At 59.7% G+C, this 24,365-nt stretch overlaps 1 protein-coding gene across 8 annotated transcripts; it reads right to left on the reverse strand.

Moving 5' to 3' along the window:
- Positions 1-24,365, reverse strand: GRIN1 (glutamate ionotropic receptor NMDA type subunit 1; the record flags this gene model as incomplete). Of its 8 annotated transcripts, none has more annotated exons than XM_081269924.1 (21): positions 1-670; positions 3,264-3,374; positions 4,634-4,779; positions 4,879-4,988; positions 5,228-5,389; positions 5,572-5,729; positions 5,836-5,984; positions 6,055-6,167; positions 6,284-6,402; positions 6,475-6,639; positions 6,894-7,021; positions 7,103-7,244; positions 9,156-9,239; positions 9,337-9,481; positions 10,384-10,558; positions 10,624-10,745; positions 15,022-15,122; positions 15,906-15,968; positions 18,220-18,396; positions 21,599-21,733; positions 24,108-24,365. In XM_081269924.1, the coding sequence occupies 21 exons, from the start codon at positions 24,363-24,365 to the stop codon at positions 602-604; spliced, it is 2,832 nt and encodes a 943-aa protein (XP_081126050.1). In that variant the 3' UTR covers positions 1-601. The 8 variants fall into 8 exon arrangements, with proteins under 8 accessions (XP_081126050.1, XP_081126048.1, XP_081126052.1 ...); XM_081269922.1 differs by having other exon boundaries at positions 1-1,025; XM_081269926.1 differs by lacking the exon at positions 15,906-15,968.

Raw genomic sequence — 24,365 nt, forward strand, 5'->3', positions numbered from 1 at the left:
CCTGAGTCTGAAGGAGGCCCGAGGCAGCGGGGTGCCCCAAAAGCCCCTGGGTGACGCTGCCAGCTGGGGAGTCAGGGATAATTGTGGGGAAGGGCAGGGCCAGCCCAGCGAATGGGGTCGGGGTAGGGGGGAGGGGTGTGGGGGGAGGTGCAGCAAAAAAGAGGAGAAGGGTGGAGTTAGGCTGCAGAGAGCAGAAGCTGGAGGAGGGGAGACTCAGCCAGCTGGGGCCATGGGCCCCCCTGTGGCTTAGGGTGGTGACTGGGGGTAAGGATGGGGCTGCCATCTCTGCCCCAAGCCCCTCTGCCTGGGGCCACTTAGGCCCCTCGCCTCAATGCTCAGAGCCCCCAGGGCAGATCCCTGCCTCTGCCGGAGCGCCCTGTGGCCCTGCCCAGCCGGCTCAGCTCGGCCTGTCCTCAGCCGCTCCAGTCCGCACCTTGATCCAGCAGGGGCTGCCCGCCAGGCAGCAGGGCGGGCGGACGGACGGGAGGCCCAGGGTGGGCAGTCTCTGGGGCGGGTGGGCTTCCCTCAGGCCTTCCCGAGCAGCAGGACTCATCAGTGTCCTTGGCCGGGCTAACTGGGCAGGTGGGCGCCTCCGGGGGCCTCACACCACGGTGCTGACCGAGGGATCTGAGAGGTTGAGCGGGCCCGTGATATCAGTGGGATGGTACTGCTGCAAAATAGAAATACACAGACAAGGCGGCCGTTAGCCCTGATGCCGGGGACACGCGCGGGGCCGGGACAGGGTAGACCGGCCAGCCGGCCGACCGGCGGGCGGGCAGGCGCGGCCTGGGGGAGGCTGGGGGTGCTCCTCCCCCGACCCCGTCGTGTTCCGGGGCTCTGCGTGGCCGGCCGCTGTCCCGCGTCTGTCTGTCTGCGGGGGAGGGGCAGAGGAGGGCGGGCGGGGCGTCTCAGCTCTCCCTATGACGGGAACACAGCTGCAGCTGGCCCTCCTCCCTCTCAATAGCGCGTCGCGGCAGCACTGTGTCTTTTTGGTTTTGCAAAGCGCCGCGTCCACCCCCGGTGCTCTATAAATAAGAACCAACAATCAATACCCGCCGGCCCCTGGCCGCCAGGGATCCCAGCCCTGAGCGCCCAGTGCCACTCTGGCCCCGACGGCCACAGGACAGGGGCAGAGGATCTCAGCAGCTGGACCGACCCCACCCACCCACAGGAGCCCCCACCCAGGCCTCCCTCTGAACAGGCGCCCAGCTCCAGAGACAGGGTGGGAGCTGGGCTGCCCGACCCCGCCCAGATCCCAGTGGCAGTGCCCCATAGTCAACACTGCAGGAGGGGACCAGCCCCAGATGCCACCTGGCCCCAGGGCTGGCCCCAGAGGGCAGTCCCTGGTGCCCAGGATCAGGCAAGGATTCCACTAGGAGTGTGTCCCCAGAAAGGTACCATGCAGGGCTTTGAGCTGTATTTGGGCCAGCTCCAGGCGTTGGCGCTGGGACTCCGTGCCACCCTCTGAAAGTGGCCCATCACCTGCATGACTTCTGTGTCCCCCCCTTTGGCCATCTTGCCCAAGAAGTGCTGTTTCTCCTGTCTGCAGCAGACATCCTGCTCCCTGATTACCCCTACCCACAATCCTCTCCCTCCCACTTCACAGCACCCCCTAGTGGGGACCCTGGCTCAGATCTTAAAGCATAGGTCCTGCCCACATTCCCTGGCCTACACAGCCCTGAGGGCTGTGCTTCCACCAGTGGCTGGAACTTCCAGTTGCTCACAGCCCTGGGACCCTCACTATGCATGTGTCCTCTCTGTGCCCAGCTCCTGCCTCAGGGAACTGAGCAGCCAGTCGTCACACGCCTTCTTGGGGCATCCTGGTGACTTGGCCCTGGGACTTCGGCTGCTCTGGGCCAAGTCCTATCTGTGTCCTGGAGGTCTGCCCCACTTCCTGTATAAGGGGTAGGAGCTGAAAATCCCAATTCCTCCCCAGGGTATAAAACCCCTTTGGGTGATGCTGCCCATGGGTAAGAGGGCCTTCCTGTGAACTGGAGGTCAAATTGGCCCCTGGGCTGCAGGGTAATGCTGACCCTCTGGGCTCCCTGGGATAGGGTACCTCTAGTAAGGCAAGGTCCCTTTGGGGACCTTTTTCTTTTCTTTGTACTGCAACTTGAACCCAGAGGTGCTTTACTGCTGAGCTACATCCCCAGCCCTTGTACTTTGATTTTTTTTATTAAACTAAGTTGCCTAGGGCCTCCATAAATTGCTGAGGTTGGCCTCAAACTTGTGATCCTCCTGCTTCAGACTCCCGAGTCACTCGGATTACAGGTGTGCTCCACCACACCTGGCTGTGGGCCTTTTTCTTTCTGAGTGCATTTCCAGTGCAATGACAAGCTGCCCAAGGCAGGAGACAGGAGTTTTGGTTCAAAAGGCAGAAGGCCTGGTTCTGACAGTGGCCCTGTGAGATTCCTGGGGGTCAGAACAGAGGTGCCTATCAGCGTCCCCTTCCGGAGTCTCCATCTGGGAACCTCAGTATCATCCTGGGCTCTGTAGGTCAGGGCTGCGGGGCTACCCCTACCTGCTCTCAGACCCTCTGGGGGCTGCGGCCTCACCAGCAGTGTCCTGTTCAGCTCAGGGGCGGAGCCACCCTCTGGTCCCGCCCCATTCCCCACCTGACAGTCCCCTGGGCTGGGGCCAGTTCCAACACCGGCCCCCAGCCATCCACCCAGCTTGGCCCAGGCCCGGCCCCCAGCCCCGGCCCACACAGAGACCACATGGAGGGTGCGACAGGCATGGCTCTGGTGAGACAGGTGAGACAGGTGTCTGGGGACATCACAGCCACCCCCTCCAGAGCCCTGCAGGGCAGGAGTGAGGGTGGCAGGGCCCTCTGAGGGAGGCGATAGAAACAGGGATGTCACAAAGAAGTGGTGTGGCCTCCTGGCAGGGAAACCTGGGACATGATGCTCTGGGCTCTCGGCTGGGCGCAGCCGGGGTGGTGAGGCTGACTGACTGACCAACAACATGAGACGGCTTCAGGATGGTGTGTGGGTCATGGCATGGGCAGAGGGGTGGGCAGACTAACGTGGAGACACATGGGGAAAGCTGAGGACAGCGAGGGCAGGGAGAGACCTGAGGAGTCCCGAAGGACAGTGCCCACGTGGGGGCAGAGGGCTGACTTGGGGTACGGGGCTGACGGGGGCAGAGGCACAGACGGCCCGGGGCTGGCGGTGGGAGCAAGGGTGGGATGGTGAAGGAGAGGGAGACAGACAGGGGGCGAGGGAGGAGTTGGCGACGTGGGACTGGGGTGCTCTCCCCCTTACCGTGTCTTTGGAGGACCTACGTCTCTTGAAGCTGGATGCCAGGGTGGAGGTGATAGCCCTAAATGTGGCTTTCTTTTTAGGGTCAGGCTCTGCTCTACCACTCTTTCTATCCTAAAATGAATATGTATAAGTGATTAGATGGCTAAGGGTGGTGGCCACACCTGCCCTCGCCTGCTCCTCGGGGGCCGCTGCCCGGCCTGGCTGGCCACTTGGGCCCTCACTCCTGCCTGCCTCTCTGTGCTGGACAGACAAACAATGGCTGGACTTTCGAGGGTGGCCTCTTCTCCTGCCCGAGGTCTCGGGCCAGAACTTGCTTGTGTGGGGCTGGGCTTGAGGGTCCCAGCTGGCTTTCTTCCTGGGCGGTCCGCCTGGCTCCCTGGGTCCCGGGCGGCCCTGGCTTACAGGCGTCCTGAGGACTAGAGGAGCTGCTCAGGCCACACCAGCCCTTCTGTGCAGAAGCTGCAGACCCCAAGGGGCACACATCAAGATTGAGGAAGGGGCCAAGTGCCCAAGGCAGGTGTCGAGATGGAGTGATAGACAGAGGCAGCTCCCAGGATGTTGGCCTTGTGTCTGATGGCCAGCATGGCCCTGTGCCTGCCAGCAAGAGCAGTGGCTAGGTCCCCAGGGGACCTGTGGGGCCAAGAGCAAGAATGGGATAGATGAGAGGTGTGGGGCTCCAGCAGCCCCACCCCACAGCCCTCAATGCCAGCGTCACCCCAGGACAGCTCCAGAAGGCACCCAGAGAAAGAGAAGAGATGAGTGAGCATAGCAGCCAGGGCCACCAGGCTCAGACCTACACGGACCCCTGGCCCACCCAGTCCCAAGCCCCGTCTCAGGTGGGCCGTGGCGGGCCGTCCCACATGCAGCCTTGCCCCTATTGTCAGCAGGTTCCCTGAATTCAGCCTGGGACACCAGGCAGGAGTGGACCAGCCCCATTCAGGTTGCAGTCACGGAGCAGAAGGACACAGCAGGAAAGGGGGTCCCTTAAGTGTGTGGAGGGGGCTTGGGCACCGGAGGCCCAATGCACCTGGAACTCACGTGCTAACACAGGTGGCCCGTCTTACCCTGCCTGCTTGCCTTCCTAGGGAATGGGTGCTGGCAGGCGACTGGAGACAGAGGGGTCAGGCAGAGGCTTGGAGTAGGGTGCATGGCCTCCCTCAGCCAGCTTGGCAGTATGTGGCCATCTGCAGGCAGCCCCCTGCCAGTGCTGCCCCTGTGCCCTGGGAGCACTCACCACTGCCCCTGGCCATGGCTCCTAGCTCCAGTCCTGCCCACTGGAGCCAGAGCCAGTGCCACAGCCTGCAGGGATGGAGGAGGGCCGTGGCCAGGCCGAGCCCTGGACGCCAGGCCTCGGAGGGTGGCCGCCCTACCTGCAGGTTCTTCCTCCACACGTTCACTGCGGCGAAGGCCAGCTGCATCTGCTTTCTTCGGGCATCCTTGTGCCGTTTGTAGGCGATCTCAATGAAAATCAGGAAGATCCCAGCCACGATGCCTCCAGCCACCAGCATGAAGACCCCTGTGGGCAGGAATCCGAGCCTCAGTTGCTGGTGGAGAGGCCACATCCCATGGCGTTCCCCAGTGTTGGAGCAGCCCTGGAGGAAAATGAAATGCCCACCTGCCATGTTCTCAAAAGTGAGTGTTGCAGGGGCATTGCTGCGTGAGTCGCATTCCTGGTACCGAACCCAAGTCTTGTCCAGGTCTTCCATGAAGCCATTCTCATGGGACCTGGCATACCAGCAGGTTGTGAGCCAGGGCGGGGTGGGGTGGGGATGCGTCCTGGGAACGGGCGGCGGGATTGGTCCAGGACTGTGGTGGGGGGTGTGGTGTAGCAGTTCCTGGCCCCCAGGTCAGCAGGGCCAGTGAGCTGCCTCCCAGCGATTGGGCACTGGGGAGGGGGTCCTACTCCGTGGGGGAAGCTCCTGATCCAGAAGGGAGATAAGCCGCAGGCGCAAGGGCAAACTCACTTGAGAATAGACAGGGAGACATTCTGCTTCCAGGGGCTGTCCTTGCGCATGCCGATGCCGAAGCCAGAGCGGAAGAACAGCTCGCCAGTGGTCACCAGGTCACACTTCTGCGAAGCCTCGAACTCCAGCACCGCTGAGTCCCAGATGAAGGCATGGAGTTTGCTGTTGGCAGAAGCAGGGTCACTGGAGTCCCCACGTGTGTGCTCCCCCTGCCCTGCTTGCACGCCCTCGCCTTGGCAACTGGACACTCTCCTTGATCATTTTAACTCTATGAGTGGACACCCCCTGTGCCTCTCCCCTCACTGCCCTGCCCACCAGGGTGGCCTCCCCGTCAGGCCGCTCACTTGTCCCGCACGGCCTGGATGGCCTCGGCTGCACTCTCATAGTTATGTTTCTCCATGTGCCGATACATGGTGCTCAGCTCCACCTGCCGCCGGAAGTAGATGTCCACCGAGCTCTGCTTCACAGTAGCATAGATGAACTTGTCCGAGGGGTTCCTGAGCTGCACGGCAGAGGGTGGGCTCATGGCTGCTCCCCAGACCCCCACCCGAGGCAGAATCCCTCCCCTTCAGCCTCCCATGGCTCTCCCCAGCCTGACTGGGCCTCACCCGAGGGTCGTTGATGCCTGTGATACGCTCCTCCGGTCGGTCCAGGACCAGGAAAGCCGCCAGGTTGGCAGTGTAGGAGGCCACAATGATCATGGCAAAGCCAGCCCACACCATGCCCAGGATGCGTGCAGAGAAACTTCTGGGGGCACCTGGAGGTAGAGGTTTGGGTCAGCTCCTGGAGGCAGGGATGGAGCAGACAGGGACCACGCACAACCTCACCTTCCCCGATGCCGGAGTTGAGCAGCACGCCCCAGGAGAACCACATGGCAGAAGACAGGGTCAGAGCATCCTCCTCCTCCTCCTCGCTGTTCACCTTGAACCGGCCAAAAGGGCTGCAGGGCACAAAGGGCAGGCGGGAGAGAAGGCGGAGAGGCAGCCCTGCCCCTCCCCTGTTCAGTTCAGTCTGCCCCAAAGATGGGGATGTCCAGGCCCATCGTGTTGCTCTCACCTGAAGCGGTCCAGCAGATAGAGCATCACAGCTACCACGTGCACTGACAGCCCCACCAGGAGCCACAGTGTGCTCTGAAAGGGCTGCATGAAGGAGTCCAGTGTGCTACGGGGTATCTCCTGCAGGTGGACAGGTGGTCAGTGCTGCCTGGACTTCCAGTGCCCTTCCACCACCACCCAGCCCCTGCCCACCTTTTTGACCAGAATGGTCAGGCCCTGGTACTTGAAGGGCTTGGAAAACTCGATGTATTGTGCACGCTCATTGTTGATGGTCAGCGGTGCCACAATCATGTCCGCCTGCCCGCTGAGCAGCTCGCCCATCATCCCATTCCACTCCTTCTTGTTGCTGTTGTTCACCTGTGGGAGACAGAGCCGATGTGGTTGGCACAGCTTCTGCGCCAGGCGCCCCGACCCTGGATCAGCCTAGCACATCACAGGGGATGGGGGGGAGTCGGGGGAGACTGGGGCGGGAGGGTGCTTCTGTTCCAGAGGGGCCGCAGCCTGCGGCCCCTCCCACTCCAGGTCCCACCCCCGCCTAAGGCCACGCCTGTGAAGGCTCCGCCCAATCCCGCTTCAGGCTCCGCCCCCACTGCCCACGCCGTTCGCCATACCCGTTCCTGTGTGCCGAACTTGCCGTCTGCCACCAGGTGCACCTCATAGGTGAAGTTCATGGTCCGTGCCAGTTTAATGAGCAGGTCAATGCAGAAGCCGTAGCAGCACTGAGGCACCGTGTGGCGTGCTGGGGGTTTGAGGGGTGGTCACCGCAGGTCCCGGTGGCTGTCCCGAGTCCTGCCCCTCCCCCACCGAGCCCAGCACTCACGGCTGCCTGGAGACGTGTCGTTGGGCCCAGTGCAGATCACCTTCTTGACTGGGTCTCCGTTGACTGTGAACTCCTCCTTGCACGTCCCATCGCTCAGTGTAGGCTTCACATACACGAAGGGCTCCTGGTGGATGGTCACGATCTGGGGGAAGACAAGGCCCAGCCTGGACCACCGGCCCTCCGTGCCACCTGGCATTGCCCTCTCAGCGCACAGCCCCCTAGGCACCGCTCCCAGTCCCGGTCTACCATCACCGGGGGCGGGCCCTGCCTGGAGCCTTCCCACGAGGTTTGCCTCCCAGCCACACCTGGCTCAGACTCCCAGACCTCCTGCCTGACGAGCATCTCCTCAAACACCCTTCCCTTTCCCCAGGTACTGGGTACCTTTCTGGGCCTCTCGGGAAGGAGACATTTCCCGTTCCTCTGAGCCCACCCCACCCTCACTGTGCCATGAAGACCGTGAAGAGACCCGCAGGGCCTGTCTCTCTCTCCTTAAGCTGTCCCCTGCCTCTCCTGGTCGCTGCCCGCTGGAGGCCCACAGCCTATGGCCCACAGCCCTCGGGCTGACCCCCGTCTTCTACCCCTGCCTCTCTCTGGTGCTGCTGTGTTCTGCCAGGTCCTTATCAACCTGGTCTCAGCTTTGTTCTCGCCTCTCTGTCCTTCAGGGCCCTCACTCTAGGGATGGGGGGATAGATACAGGTAGGGGGTTGGCTGACCAGGACTCTGGGGGGAGGTGATTTTGGAGTTGAGCCTGCAAAGTGGGCAGAGGGGCAGGTGGATCAGGCAGGACTGGATGGCAAGGGTGGGATACATGGTGTTGGGTGGGAGCGGTACCCTCAGCTGAGGTCTTGCCTGGGAAGCTGGGGGAGGTGGGAGGGCCCAGCCTCACCTCCATTGCAGGCATGGTTAGGTTTTTTCCCTGGCAGGGGAGAATTGTGAGCCTTTGAAGTGTGAGCTTGACATACACTTATTTACTTTTAAGTTTTTTTTTTCTTTTTTTTTTTTTTTGTTTTTTTGTTATATAAGTACGGGAAACAAAGTTGTAGATACCCACTGCACTTCACAGCCTAGATGCAGCCTTCTGACAGTTGGCATTTTTTTTTTTTTTTTTTTGCGGAATTTGGGATTGAATTCGGGGGTGTTCTGCCACTGAACTACATCCCCAGTCCCTTTTATGTTTCATCCTGCTGAGTTGCTCAGGCTGGCCTCAAACTTGTGATCCTCCTGCCTCAGCCTCCCTAGTGCCTGGGATTATAGGCATGGTCCACTGCAGCTGCTTCCTTCAGTGCTTTGAGTGATACTTTGGACTTTGCAGTGCTGAGTGCCTGGCTGCAGGAAGATGCCACAGTGGTGCCTCCCACTCTGTCATAGCAAAGGGGTCCAGAGTGAGGTCATGGGGCTATCTCCAGGCTGCAGAGGTGGGCACAGAGATCAGACAGTACTAAGAGACATTTGACAACCTGGGGACACTAGGAGAAGATTAGTTGTGCACATTGCACTCAAGTTTCTGTCTCTGGTGGCCTATGGCACCAGAGGAGCTGGTGTGGCTCAGCATAGGGATGGAACAGCACCTGCGAGGAGAAAGGAGCCATGGGAGAGCCCAAAGGGGCCTACAGACAGGCCAAGGAAACAATGCTCTGAGGGAGAAAGTCAGCCAGAGGAGGGTGCTCCCAGAGCCGGGGGGAGAAGCCAGCTGGAGCACAGGGAGGCCGTGTGAAGGGCCAGGCAGGACTAGGTCAGTGAGTACTGAGCCAAGGTCTGCGTTGACTAGAGAGTGACCTCCCAGTTGTCCCTCTGTCCCCATCAGTTGTTCCCCAGGCTTAACTGGGACTGGGTCAGGATGGGTCAGGAGAGAGCCTGTTGAATGGGGGCTTTCCCTACTCCCTTGGCCTGTTCTTTGCCTCCTGTTGTGCCAGGCATGTGGAGAGGCAGCCAGGAGTGGGCGGGCCCCGTGTCCACTTCCTTAAGCTGACCTGACTGCCCTTTCTTCCAGGCCTGAGGGGGTTGGATGGGATATCCTGGGTGGGGATGCTGGGGCAGGTTGGCAGGGCCCCACCTTTAGTCTGGTAGACATCTGGTACCCTCGAGGCTTCTCAGTCTCTCCACCTGGCCAGATGATCTTCCTGTCATTAGGGATGACCTGGGGGTGGGAGTATGAGATGGAGGGTGGCCACGCAGGGGTCTTGGCCCCAGGACCCTAAGGCCCCAGCCCCCACCCCCTCATGACCCCCACCTACGTGGGTGCCATTGTAGATGCCCACTTGCACCAGCTTGCGGTTCTGCAGATTCATGATGCTGTAGTTGGCAAACTTCCGGTCCCCGTCCTCATTGAATTCTACACGGCCAGTCACTCCGTCTGCATACTTGGAAGACATCAGCACCCTGGGAAGGCAGCGTGGTTCAGACCTAACAGCAGTATTCTTTCTCCCTGGCCTCCTGAGCTGCCCAAGCCATTCCTTCTGCCCCAGTCCCATGAAAGGAAAGATCAGCAGAGCACAGACCCTCATGCTGAATAATGGACATCATGTGTCTGCCCTCACCAGATGGACAGCACAGCTAGTGACAGCTGAGTGGCTCCTAGATGCCAGACCCTGGGTGGGCTTTTTGTGGGTTGGGACATTTGGTCCTCATAGCAGCCATCCTGGTTTTACAGAGGAGGCAGAAGCCCAGGACACCAGGCCCATTTGCCAGCAAGGTGGGGAGGCTGACAGAGCCTGGCATCAGCTCTGACCACCAGGCAGTCAGTTCCATCTGTGTGTGTGCCCGTGTGTCGTACTTATTGGGACATACAAGTGAATGGATGAATCTGTGTGCACACGTGGGCCCCATGTGGGGTGCACACCCATGAGTGTACTTGTGACACACGTGTCATGTGAAGAGTCTGTGTGTACGTGTGTGCCTGTGTGGGGGCTGGTGTGTGTGTGCTCCTGGCCTGGTGTACAGTCACTCCCTTGGGTCTCTGGCTCTCTGTGTCCTTGGGTTCCTTTCTGACCTCCTGGGTCCTTAGAAACTCCCAGTCCCCACTTGTAGCCAGAGCTGCTTCCCAAGGGCTACCAGCCAAGGTGGGAGGCCCCAGGGAGTCTCCGGGTGGCTGCCCTAGGACAGGGAGGGCGGAGCCACAGAGACAATCACAACTCCAGAGACAGCCCAGCTATGGGTGGCCTTGTTGGGCAGGAGGGCAGTAGCCATGGCAGTGAAGACCGTGTTGTGGGAAGGTGGGGACAGCAGTGGGGACAGCAGTGGACCCCGGCCTCCCCTGAGGAGTGGGCCGCTGCTCCGCCCACCTCTTGAAGAGCGGCCCGGTCTTCCAGATGTTGGTGTTGCCCACGCAGCCCCGCGGGGGGTCGGTGATGTTCTCCTTCTCCAGCAGCTCATGCACCGCCTGGGCCACCACGCCCACCGCGTCACTGATGTGGGCTGACTCGTTCTTGCCATTGATGAGCTGCAGCCCGATGATGCCTGCGGGAGGTCGGGCTTAGAGCCTGCGGGGGGCCGCTGCCCCGCCCCAGAGGCCAGGCACTCACCGTCGGGCGCATAGCGCAGGGCGTTCCCTGAGATCTCGCGCTCCCCCACCAGCCACACGTACCCTGAGCCCGTCATGTTCAGCATCGCAGCCGCGCGGTAGACGGTGGCAGCGTCGTCCTCACTGTGGGGCAGACGGGGCTGACGGGCCAGGACTCTGGCCCTCTCACCCAAACCTCTCTGCTTGGATTCTGCATCTCAGAGCCTGGGCCTGCCCCACCCAGAGCCAGGCTGGGAGACCCCTGCGCAGGAGCCTCCCAGGCCGGTCACTGGCAACCTGCCTTTGGGGCAGGGATGGGATTGGACACCTGCTTACAGGACTGGCCGGGTGCTGGCCCTGGGTTGGGTGGCCCAGGTTGTGAGGGATCACTGTGCACTCCTGCTCCCCAGGCACTCTGAGGCCTTTGTAGGCCTCTTTTCACCACACCTCTACTGGACAGGCGCACACCCCCTCTGTCAGGAGGATGCTGAGGGATACAGGGGCAGTAAATGGGAGAGTGAGGTCTGTGCCTGGACTGTCCACCCCAGATCTCATGACCTGTGACCTTCTGGACAAGCCAAACCCCTCCTCGGATTCTTCCTGTTCAAATGTGCAAGTGAGAGGACTGGGGTTCCCTGAGTTGAACGCTGGTAGGAACCAGCCCCCAGGGAAGCTGCCCTAAGCATCCCACAGAGGCTGCCAGGCAGAGGAGGGCCAGCTCTCACTTCTGGGGTCTGCACAGCAGCTGTGTCCCCCTTCCACCCAGGTCAGGGTGGCCAGGCAGGCCCCACCTTGCAGGGACATGTGGTCTTGAGCTCTTGGGATATCCTCAGAGTTAATTCCTGTGCACAGTGAAGGAGAAGACCCCCTCCCCTGGAGATAGGCCTCCCTGGACATGACAAGGATTTGGGCCCACTGGGGGCCTCCTGCAACCCTCCACTTGTCAGACTCTTCCCTGCAGGGTCTGAGCCAATCCCAGTAGGGCCTGGACTTCAAGGGACACTTTGCTTTTTTACAGCACGGTGCAGATACAGCAAGGTTGGGTGGATTGCCTGTGGGTTGGGCTGGCTTCACAATGGCTGATTCTCAGCCAGCGGGGGGATCCTCAGTCCTCTGAAGGGCCTGCCCTCAATTTTCTCAAGGATTAGCTAACAAACACAGGCCCTCAGTCTTTGCTCTAAATGGCAGCGCTGGGTTGATGTTGCAAGCAGCACCTCACAGAGATCCAGGCAAGAACATGTGGCAGGAAGCGGGGCAGCCAGCACACAGATCAGAGGAGCCCAGCACCATGCAGGCTGGGGAAGATCCAGACCTGTGATGTGCCACTTGGAGAGTGATAAGCCTTATCAATCCATCAAAACCTCGTCAGACTACATTATGAAACAGCTGACTCCAGTAGGGGAATTTCAGGAAAGCGCTGATGAGAGTGAAAAGTTTGGGAAGTGATTTCTCTACATCCTACAGAAAACTGACGAGAATTTAAGACTGGCACAAATGGGGTCTCAATACTGTGTTGCTCTCAACAACCCTCATGAAGGAGGAGCCAAAGTGTGACTGGTGGCTGGGTTGCAACTCAGCGGAAGAGCACCTTCCTAGCATGCCCAAGATCCGGGGTTCCACCCCAGCACCACACACACACACACACAATGGTGCCAGGGTCAAGAATGCCTGTGCTTGCTGCTGCCTGGGCCCTGCCTTCCTGTGTTCCTGAGCTTGGTGCTGCTGGGTGGGTCAATGATCCTCTGCTGTGGGACTTTGACTTTTCTGTCCCAAGGGCCCAGAGTGTGAGCAGAAGGGTCCTTGCCATCCCTGACAGGCCAGGGGCCTTGCCTGGGTTCTATAAGAAGGCCGTAGGTGTGTGTGTGGTTGATAGGTGTGCTGCGTGTGCACAGGTGTAGAGCATGGCGTGTATGTGTATGCAGTGCCTGGTGTGAACATGGTGTGTGCACACATGCATGAGTATGTGTGCGAGGGTATGTGTGGTGTACATATGGATGTAGGCATGCGATTCTGTGGGTGCCTGTGTATAAGTGTGTGTGGTGTGTGTAGTGGTACACATGCCTGTCCATGTGTGCATGTGTGATGTGGGGCATGTGGGGGTATGTGTGTGGTGCATGTGCACATGTGTACACACATGTGCACGTGTGGTGAGGGGTAGGCACTTGTATGTGCAGGTGTATGGATGTGTATGACATGCAGGTGTGTGTGTGAGGTGCATTGTCTGTGCGTGAGTGTGCAGCTTGCACAAGGTCGTGTGTGTGTGTGTGTGTGTGTGTCTAGCATGACAGTGTCCTCCTCCCTAGTCTGGCCTTTCTCTTAGAGCTATGTCTAACAAAACATAGTGTTTTTTACCTTGGGATCTGTCAACAGGCCCCTCTCAGCCTGTGTCCCAAGACAGGGAATTCCCTGTGGCTGCAGTGGTGGTACCAGGGACCATTTACCAGAGAGAAAACCCAGAGAAAGTGTCCATTCCTCTGCTGTGACCTAGATGAAGAGGTTCCGTGGATCAGTGTTACATGTGGTTCTCTGGTCTGGGTCCTGTTGGTCACCCCAGTTACAAGGTATGGATCAGGTAGTTGAGCTTGCTCTAATCTGTCCACTAACTAGAGGATTGAACTCAGGGGACACTCTACCACTGAGCTTCATCTCAGTCCTTTCTGTTTTATTTTGAGACTGGTTCTTGCTAATTAGCTCAGGCTGGCCTGGAGCTTGTGGTCTCCGGCCTTGGCCCCTGAGCTCTGGGGTCACAGGCATGCCCACCCAGCCTTCTGTTCCATCACACCCACCAAACCTCCCTTGAATCCTGCAATGAGGAAAAGAAGAGCAAATGGATCAGAAAATAGCAGGGTCTGAGCAGGACATAGCGGCATAGACCTGTCATCTCAGGTACTGGGGAGGTCGACACAGGAGGATCATGAGTCCAAGGCTAGTCTGGGCTACTTAGCCAGCCCCTTAAAAGGCTGGGGATGTAGCTCAATGGTGTTAATTCAGCCCCTGAATTCAATCCCCAGTACTGAGGGAAAAGAAGAAGGAGGGTCCGGCAGGGCTTCCCTGGGCTGGGCAAAGCTTGTGCGGGGAAGGGTTCTTCCCTTGGGTGGGACTTTCCTTCAGAGGGGTTTCTGCGGCTCTGCCCCCTTGCCTGGGCCCAACTTTCATCCTTTCTCAGGAAACCCTAGCCCATAGGTGCCCATAGTTGCATTCAAGGCAAAGGCAAGTGACCCTGACTCCGAGGTCTAGGTTGGCCACTGTAAAATCCAGAGTGCAGTGGGGAGTCACTGTTGTTTGCCACAGCTCTGCAGAAGCAGGAGAGGCCAGGGGGCAGTATGAGCCCCAGCTTCTGCCTTCTCGCTGGGAGTGGGACCCCTGGCCCCAGTCCTGCCGTGTGGGGAGGGGTAAGTCCTACCTTATGGCCTGAGGAGCCCTAGTTGGCCCCACCTGTCTGTGGATAGTGGGTGGAGTGCTGCGGGCATCGTGCCAGAGATTTTGTTGACCAAATGTGCAAACAGACCCTTGTCCTGTGACTGGGTGTCGCTGGCCCTTCCCTGCCATAGGACGGCAGGTTGGGTGCATTCCTCTGGGCCTGAGGACCTGCTGTTTTTCTCCACTCCCAGCAGAGCTTTCAGGTTGGGGTGGACAGCAGAGTGGGTCCACCAGGGCCCCTGCTGTCCATGACAGGGCTGCCATCCTTCCCAGGCTTCCTTTCCTGTCCCTGGTGACCTATTCTTTTTTTAATTATTATTAAATATTTATTTTGTAGTTGTAGTTGGACGCAATACTTTTACTTATTTATTTGTATGTGGTGCTGAGGATGGAACCCAGGGCCACACGTGTACTAGGTAGGTGAGCGCTCCACCGCTGAGCCCCCGCCACAGCCCCCTGTGACTATTCTTTCCCTTCCCAGGAGAACCTAGTCATCTGCAACTAGGGCAGGTCCCCTGAGGGACTGTTCCAGAGGCACTGTGTGGGGCTGGCCTATCTAGGTGCAGCCGGTTTTTCACAGTTCCCTACCTGGTTTCTCGTCCTAGCTGCTCTGATCCTTCAGTTGGCAGTGGCGGCCCTCTCCCTGTGTGGGCCTTGCCATTTGGGCTCACCTGCCCTCCTGCATGTCACTCAAGGTGTTTGCATGTGTGTCCTCCATGAGTCTTGGGATTCCTAAGGGTGGAGTCTTCATCCCTCACCTCAAGTTCAGTTCAGAGACAGCAGGCACATGTGGCTATGGAGGGAGAGGGCCAGGAGGGGATGGGCAGATGGAAGTGGCCAGCTCACCAGGTGTGGGAGGTGAGAAGGGGTTTTCCTCTGTGAAGGTGTTTTGGAGGCTGAAGCTCACTTTGCCCATGGGTGCCCAGCCCTGGCTGAGTGAGGGTGGGCTCCGGCCCAGGCACAGCCCTGAGTGATGTGGGAGGGCGCAGTCCAGCCTCACCTGGCAGAGAGGATGATGACCCGGGCCTCCAGCTCTCGAGCCTCCAGCAGCAGGGCTGTCACATTCTTGGTCCCAGGGTCGAACTGCAGCACCTTTTCTGCCTGCGATGTGAGCAGGAGTGTTAGCAGGCAGCTGGGGCAGGGGACATACCACCTCAGTGGCGAGAGGGGGGGCCGAAGCCACTAGGAACCCCAAGGCAGCTGAGCTAGAGCTGCCGTGGCCTGCGTCTGCCACCTGTACTGTCCACCTGCCTTCCTCCTTCGGGGTCTGGCCTGGCCTCTCCTCCTGTCCGTTCTTCAGCCTGCTCACCGTCCTGCACTCACTCTTTGCTCTCCTTCTGCTTCCTCTAGCTCTCTCTCCACCTCACTCTTGTCCTCACTTTTGCACTGAGCATGCAAGCTGAAGTGGACCAAGATTCAGGAAGAGACGTGCAGCGGACAGGAAATAAAAAGAGTTTTGGAATGCACCCGGGAATGGAGATGGGGCCGACTTTTCCAAAACCGCGGGAGATCCTCTCAGCTCAGGCCTCATTCCTTAGGCCCCTGCAGGAGCAGCCGGAACCCAGCAGAGGCCAGGTGGGTGGGCTCCCTCCCAGGGTTCCTCGAGGAAACCCTGGGGGTCCTGGAGATTCGCATGCACTTCCCAGAGAGCAGCTCCTCCTGCGGCCGTGGATGCAGGCCAGGGTCACAGCGGTGGGCCGTGGGCACCCACGCTGCCCACGCCTGCCCTCTCCTGCCTGCCTGCTGCTGCCTCACGACCTGGCTGTCCTCACTGCTCAGGCCTGCGGCTCGGCACAGCAGGGCCAGACAGCGGCCCTAGTGGCCAGGAGCCGCAGGCCGGGGCTGGCTAGTCGGTGGGTGGCGTGCACGTCCATGCATATATACCTTGGGTCCGCGCTTGTTGTCATAGGACAGTTGGTCGAGGTTTTCATAGTTCCTTTTTTTACTCTGATGAATAATGTGCACAGAGAAAATATGCAGACACAGAAGAAGATTATAAACGGTTGAAAATGACGGCGCTAAAGCAATCACACCACCTCCTCGGCACGTCTGCAGACGGGCACGTACCTGGAGCTCGCAAACACCGAGGCCCGGGACGGGGCTGGGGCCGGGCTGGAACTGGGGACGGAGGGGCACGGGGCCGGGGGCCACAGAGGCTCCTGCCACAGAGGCTCCCTACCACGGAGCTGTGCTCTTGGAATGGTTACTCTCAGGAGGAAGGGAGGCCCTGTCCGCATCCACTCTTTGGGTCCCGCCTGCCGCCCCCACCCCTGCCATGCACCTGCTGTGTGGCCCCAGCAGTACCCACCCTGAGTAGGGAAAAGCAGCCCCTGGGGCACTGCCCCGTGTCCCTCCCACTCCCCCCCATTGTCCTCCCTTCTGCCCCTGAAGGCTGAGGTGTTCTCTTTTCACTAACTGGTGTGCCCAAGCCCAACAGCCTACCTGTGCACCCAAGAGTGAGCAATATGGGATATGTGTGCATGTGTCCTTGCGGGGTGACGTGTGTCCATGGGCATCTGCATGGGAATCCTCGATGAGGATGGGGAAGGGGGAGGGCCAGGACTGACCGAGCACATGTGTGTGAGTGAGTTGGTGTGTGCCAAGGAGAGTGCACACGAAGAGGACACACTTGTGTGTCCAAGTGAGCATGCCCTTCCCGACCACATGGAGGTGTGTGGAGGCAGGTGGAGTTTGGATCTTTCCAGGGAACTGTGGTGTACCTGTGAACATGCAGGCAGGTGGCTGGGCACACAGGTGTGTGATTATGGAGAAGCCTATGTGGCTGTGGGTGGGCATGCCAGGGCGGGAGATGCCTATGGGCACGGTTGGGCCCTCTGAATCTGTAGCCAGCCCTCCCTCCCAGACTTAGCAGTCCCCCGTGACAGGACCCCCAGGACCCTCTGGCTCTACCTCTGGCCTCACCCCCACCCAGACCCTCTAGTTCCTCTGGGGGCAATGATGCCTGAGGGAGCCCAGGTTGCACTAAGTGTGGGGAGGCCAGCTCTGACTTCACAGACAGAACATGCCCCATCCCGTCTGGCTCCTGGGACTCCCAGCCTGGGCCTCCTCCCTCCTGCCTGATCCCAGAGTCACAGGCTCTGCTCAGTGCCCAGGGTTCTGGGAATGGGTGGAGGTGACCCCCGACCAGATCCTCCTCAGGCTGGCCACAGGCGTGGCAAGGCAAGAGGGGGTCACTTAGACCCCCAGAAATCCTGGCTCTGTTCTCTGGCCCTCTCACAGAAGGAGGGCTGGGCTGGGCTGGGCTGGGCTGGAGTGTCAGTGTGTTCTGGGGTCAGGATCTGATTGGTCCCACAGGCATGCAGAGCCCAGCCCTGGGCGGGGGTGGTCCTGGTGGGGAGTGCCCCAGGCAGCGGGTAGGCTGGCAGGTGTTGGTGGGTGGGGCTTTGGTGAGGGCAGCAGTGAGTGGGTGGGAGGAGGCTTCCCGAGGTCAGGACATGGAATGGATTCCACCAAGAAGTGCGATAGGGGGGCTGGGGTGGTGGCTCGGAGGTAGAGCGCTTGCCTACATGAGCGAGGCACTGGGTTCCATCCTCAGCACCATATAAAAAGTAAATAAAATAAAGGTATTGTGTCCAACTACAACTAAAAAAAAATAAAGAAATAAAGTTTTTTTAAAAAAGAAGTGGGGGGCTGGGGATGTGGCTCAAGCGGTAGCGCGCTCGCCTGGCATGCGTGCGGCCCGGGTTCGATCCTCAGCACCGCATACCAACAAAGATGTTGTGTCCGCCGAGAACTAAAAAATAAATATTAAAAAATCTCTCTAAAAAAAAAAAAAAAAAAAAAGAAGTGGGACAGGTTCTTTGGGAAGGGACATGGCAGGGTGACCACCACCCTGGTGAGCCGCCCCAGGGCGGAGGTTGGGACTCGGGACGGTGGGAGGGCAGGCTGGCCGACTTTCCTGGGGCGAGGGGCCTGCGGCGGCGGAGGGGCGGGGCAGGGGTGTTTGCGGAGCTCCAGGTGGTCCAGCCCTCGCCCCGCAGGGACTGACACGAAGGAGATTTCGACTAATGGCAAAAGCAAGTGAAATGAGCCGAGGACAGGCCGGGGCGGGCGCCGCCAGACGCGGTGGTGCTGAGCATGCAGGATGGAGAGAGAGGTGTTCACAAGGAGCCACAGACACGGCGCGGCCCGCCTGCTCCTGCGCGCCCGGGGCGCCCCGCCGGCGGCCGGGCCTCACCTTGGATTCGCGCTCCTCCAGCAGCGTCTCGAGGCGCTTCTGCGCAGCCCGGCCCTCGTGGTCATCGCTGACCAGCAGGATGATGTGGTTCCAGCTGTAGACGCGCATCATCTCGAACCAAACGCTCGACTGGTGGGAGTAGGGCGGCACGGTGCGCAGGAAGCTCAGGTGGATGCTCTGTGGGTGGCAAAGGGTGCTGAGGCCATCGCAGCCCTGACCTGACCCGCCTGGCTCGGGACCCCACGTTTGCCAGCTTCTGCCTCTCAGACTGGGGACCTGCCTGACTGGGGACCCCACGTCTGCCACTCTGCCCTCACAGCCTGGAGGACTCTCCTGACCCGGGGACCCTATTTCTCCTACTCTGCCCTCACAGGGCTGGGGACCCTCCTGACCCAGGACCCCACTTCTCCCACTCTGCCCTCACAGCCTGGGGGACCCTGCTAACCTGGGGACTCCCCATCTCCCACTCTGCACTCACAGCCCTGGGGGACTCTCCTGACCTGGGAACCCCATATTTCCTACTCTGCCCTCACAGCCTGGGGGACCCTTCTGACCTAGGGACCCCACATCTCCCACTCTGCCCTCACAGCACTGGGGTGACCCTTCTGACACGGGGACCCCACATCTCCCAGTCTGCCCTCACAGCCTGGGGGACCCTTCTGACCCAGGGACCCCACATCTCCCACTCTGCCCTCACAGCACTGGGGTGACCCTACTGACACGGGGACCCCACATCTCCCACTCTGCCCTCACAGCCTGGGTGACCCTTCTGACCCAGGGACCCCACATCTCCCAGTCTGCCCTCACAGCCTGGGGGACCCTTCTGACCTAGGGACCCCACATCTCCCACTCTGCCCTCACAGCACTGGGGTGACCCTTCTGACACGGGGACCCCACATCTCCCAGTCTGCCCTCACAGCCTGGGGGACCCTTCTGACCCAGGGACCCCACATCTCCCACTCTGCCCTCACAGCACTGGGGTGACCCTACTGACACGGGGACCCCACATCTCCCACTCTGCCCTCACAGCCTGGGTGACCCTTCTGACCCAGGGACCCCACATCTCCCAGTCTGCCCTCACAGCCTGGGGGACCCTTCTGACCCAGGGACCCCACATCTCCCAGTCTGCCCTCACAGCCTGGGGGACCCTTCTGACCCAGGGACCCCACATCTCCCAGTCTGCCCTCACAGCACTGGGGTGACCCTTCTGACAAGGGATAGTCCCTACTCCACTGTCCTCACATTTCTCCTCCCCCCTCCCCACATTTGGTCTGAGAAGTGGAGGTTGGTGTCCCGAGCAGCAGGCTGACAGATCCGGTGTCTGTGAAATTGTTCCTGGGGGAAGCTCATCACCTCCCCAGAAGCTTGCTCCCTTGAGGGACACCTCAGCTCATAAACTTCTGGCTAATGTGAGCATCAACATGACCCCACTGGGTTGCACATGGAGTCTGCCAAATTCCAATGACTATTTATTAGGAAGTCTTCAATCTCAGGACTAATGTCTCTTTCAAGTCCAGAGGCCCTGACTCCATTGTACACTATGTTGTACAATGTTGTACCTGTTGTACGCTACCTGCCAGGAGCTCTCTGAGCCTGTCCGCGTGAGCACTGTCCCTTCTGTGTCCCTGCAGCCCAGGCTGAGCTCATGGTCTTCTCAGGCTCTGGGCTCCTTGTTCATGGTTCCTTTGTGGTGGCCTGCAATAGTGCTTTCAAGTACAAGCATGCTTCCTGTCTTTGTGACATGGTGTAGGCAGATTGTAAATGGGGTTCTGCTGGTTTATGTGCTGGGCACAAGGCTGGTTGTGGTTGGGACCACGAGGGGCCAGGCTGTGGCGGTGAGGTTTGGCCCCCACCTTTGGCTCATGGAGCTAGCCCTTGGTTGGCGCCTGGCTGCCCCTGTCTGTGGAGTCCCTTCTGACCTCTTATTGCTGCAGTTGTCTTTTGGGGTGGGGCCATTTCTCTCTGCATGTGAGGCACTGTTGCCAAGGAGGGGAAAGAGGCAACGGGCAGAGGGTTCCAGGATGAGGGTCTTGCTTCTCGTGGTCGTGGGCAGGGTGAGGAGCAGTTTGTTTGCCTCAGTGAGCAGGGCTTCAGAGCTCAGGAGGAGTGGCTGTTCCAGACTCTGTGTGGCCCCCTCTCTCTGGGGTCCTCCTGGATGACCCTCCTCTGGCCCAGGGAACCCTTCCCCTCACCTGAGAGGTGGAGGCTTGGTGTCCCCAGCAGCATATGCTGACTGGTGCTCAGGTCTCCATGACATTGTTCCTGAAGGCAGACCCACCCGGGTCCTTTCAGACATGCCTGGGTTGCTCTCTGCCTTAAGGCAACTTGATTGAGAACTGTGGGCTTTGGCAGGAGGAATTTGGAGAGGACAGGAAGGCCTGGAAGTCCAGCTACAGAAACCAGCCCGGCCCTCTGGACTGGGCACCAATACTCTGGTGAGTGGCCTCCCTGGTGTGTCTGTGGGTGGCCCTGTGCCTGTGGGGGATGAGTTGCAGGCTGTGGTGCCCTTAAAGCCTCCCAGCTGGTGGGACCTCCCAGAATCCTGGCCGACCAGGGCTGCATGCCTGGTCAGTCCCTGTGCCTCTCTGGGCTGCAGCACCCTGTAAAGATGGCTGGAAGGCCTCTCTGCCCTTCCTGGGGCTGCACCAGATTGGACGGAGACCTGACCCTGGCCTGTGGCTGAAGAATCTCCAGGATGCTGAGACGGGGTGCCTCCACCCCCAAGGCACAGAGCCTTCTGCCATGAGCTACCTGGTCTGTCCACCCCACACCATTTCCCACCCACACCCTGTGGTGAGCAAGGCTGGTGACCATAGCCCTCCTGAATGACCCCCTTCTATCCAGGTGGATCTTCCTCCTGGACACCCATCCCCCCACAGCTCTCCCACTGCCCCCTGCAGTCTCTCTGTCCAGGAAGCCTCCCGGCCCATCCCTTCTCCAGCCCATGGGGCTTTCTCCTTCCACAGAGGGGGTGCTGTTGGCACCTTTTACCCCAGTAGGCCACCTGCCTATGCGTAAGACTGCAGGGATACCTGTGTGCACAAGCATGTGTGTGGGAGGACCAGGTGCCTGTGGTGTATGGGGTGCTTGTGAATGTGGACAGTGTGTGGGGGTGCCAGAGCACAAACCCCAGTGCACAAGTTGAGCGAGTGAGTGAGTACAGCGTTTGGAGGTGACAGGAGACAGAGTGTGGTGCAGGCGTGGACGTCTCTGAGTTCAGGTGTGAGTGTGTGTGTGTGGCCTGGAGGCTCCTCCAGGGTAGTGGAGCACCCTGCCCTGCCCTGACCCAGTGCTTGGTTCCATCCTGTGTGGGGCAGCAGCCAATGGCCCTGGACCGTGCAGGGCTGAACATGGGGGCCAGAGAATCACCTGGGCTTACCTTGTCTGAGTAGATGGACATGCGGGTGGTCAGCCCCAAGACGGGGATGCGGTAGAAGCCAGCTGTGTAGGAGACAGGCGTGGGAGTGAAGTGGTCATTGGGAGTAGGTGGGTGGCTAACTAGGATGGCATAGACCTGTGGACATAGGAGAGAAGGTCAGCTCCATGGGGGACCAGGGGCCTACAGAGTCTGGGCCTGGCAGGTGGTGTTATTCATGTGCAAATAACCCCAGATACCCAAGAGGCTTCACCATTGGTAGGTCATATGAACCTACCATAGAGACTGGTCAAGCAATACTCCAGGCGCCAAAGGGACACATGCAGGGAGCTCCAGGACCTGCCCAGCTGGCCCCTCAGGCCCTGGCCCTGCTGACGAGGGACCCAAGGGGCTTCCCTGAGCATGCCAGGAGATCTGGGTGGGGGAGGCCTATTCTCAGGTTTCCCTGGGTCTGCTCATGTCCTCGCCCTGATCATGGGGTGCACTGGATGGCCTGGGGGAGCAGCTGGTCCTGCATCATGCTGACATGGACACCCACACCAGCCGCTGAGCCTCCCCCTGGTCAGAAGTGGTTAGAGCTCAGGGTCCAGCAAGGCAGGTGGCCCTGTAGTTTGTATGGGGCTGTGGGGAAGTTCAGCCAGGGGCTGCCACTGAGTACTGTGGGCCCTGTTGCTAGTGTTCCCAGGGGCTGGGCATAGGGTGGCATGACACAAGCCCATTCCTGACTGAAGCTGACCTCATCCCTGAGGGCAGATCCAAGGTCAGTGGCCCCTAGAGCAGATGTCCCCCTCTCCTCAGCCCCTCCCCAGGTGGCAGGAGGAATGCGAGGGCTCTGTGTCACTGTCACATCTGAAGGGACCATGTCTATCCCCAACTACCTGGAGCTCTGGAACACAGGTCCTCCAGTTTCTCAGAATGGGGACAGGGTGTCATGCACCTGCCCACATGACTGGGCTGGGGCTGCTGTGCTAACAGTGCCTGGCCCATCGGGTGCTCTGTGAATGACAGCTTCTCCTGGCCCTGGCTGCTGAGCAGGCCCAGGCCCAGGAAGGTACGCTTCAAGAGAGTGACGGGATTCCCTCAAAGGGCCCTGCCTGGAACCCCTGACCGCACCCACCCACATCATCATCCCAGGTAGAACACGTGACAGAAGCCACTGGCCACAAGTGCCTTACCCAGTCCTGACCTTGGCCTCCTGGGCTAGAGCATGGGGGGTGACTTTTGAGGTGAGGGTGTCCTGCCTCTGAGCTACGTCCCCATCCCTTTTTATTTCTTCTTTTGAGACAATGTCTCATTAAGTTGCTGAGGCTGGCCTTGAACTTACACTCCTCTTGCCTCAGCCTCCCGGGTCACAGGGATAACTGGTGTGCACCACCACACCTCTAGATGGGGGGGTTTCTCAGAAACACTCTGGCATGGCCTCTGCATGGGGTTCTCAGACTGGTCCTCCCTCCCCCATCTTCATCTCCAGTCAGCACCCAGAGGTGCCCAACAGAGCAGCAGATGGATGTTTGCATGGGCAGGGGTGCACATGTGCTTTGTGGGGCTGTGCAGGAGTTCATGAGCACATGCCAGGACATGTGTACCTTACATGCTCAACATGTCTGCACTTCTGGGGTGTAAGCACACATGTCATGTACATATTGTGTGCCTAATGTGTCTGTATTTGTCCATGTATGTAAACACATGTTTGTATGTGCACCTGGGCATGCCAGTGTGTCCACAGATGTGCATATGTGTGCCAGTAGGCACGTGTGATTGATTGTGTAACACCGAGGTGCCTGAGTATGTGTTCCTGTGGCGTGTGTGTATGTGTGAGCATGCGTGTCCATGGGTTGGTGCTTCTGTCAGGGAGCACGTGAACAGTGCTTGGCCCAGTCTGCCTGCCTCTCACAGGAAGGGCTGCATTGCAGTGATCCTCAGGCTTCATTGGAATTCTGCAGGCGACTGCCAGGAGCCGGCTCCAGCAAAATCTGGGGAGCCGCATCCTCCCCCGCAGTGCTAGCTCCCATGCTGTGCCCAGCGCGGCCTCTCACATTCGCAGTCCCCACCCCACCCCCCAGCACATTGCTCCCACACCTGGGATGCTTCCCCTTTCAGGCCTGTGGCAGGGGCAAAGGGAAGGGAGAAAGGGAAAGAATCAAGGAGCAGAAACAAAGATGGCCCCAGGCCCAACCTGTTCAGACACCTGCAGCACACCTCTGCCCAACTCTCTGAGCGCCTGGCCCCACACTGACACCATGAAACAAACCACCCAAATTGGCCACAAGTCTGCACACAGAGCCCCAGAGCCCTTCTGGGGACCTGCCCAGGTAGCAGGTAACCAGTCTGGGAGCCAAGATGAGGAAGCCAGCAGAACCTGGTGTTTGGTTCCCAGTGAAACTAAGCCTCCTGGAAGAAGCCCAGTGGCTTGCTCGCGTTTTCTTAAGGGGAAGGAAGGGTTGGGGAAAAGGAATGAACCCGGCCACTGAGAGGATGGCAGGAGAGCGGGAAGGAGGGAGGCGGCAGGCACCTGGCTGGAGATGAGGTCCTCACACACCGACAGGGCCATCTGGATGGCATTGGGCTTGTGGGTGACCGAGGTGGCGTTGAGCTGGATCTTCCAGGAGCCGTGCCGCTTGTTGGCCTGGTTCACGGCCTCGCGGAACATCTGCTCATGCTTGCGCGTGCTCAACACCGCACCGATGTTGACGATCTTGGGGTCGCAGGCGGCGCGGGCGAAGGAGCAGGAGAAAAGCAGGGCGAGTGTCAGCAGGCGCATGGTGCTCAT

This window comes from Spermophilus citellus, assembly GCF_964194105.1.
Source record: "Spermophilus citellus genome assembly, chromosome: 2".
Taxonomy (NCBI): domain Eukaryota; kingdom Metazoa; phylum Chordata; class Mammalia; order Rodentia; family Sciuridae; genus Spermophilus; species Spermophilus citellus.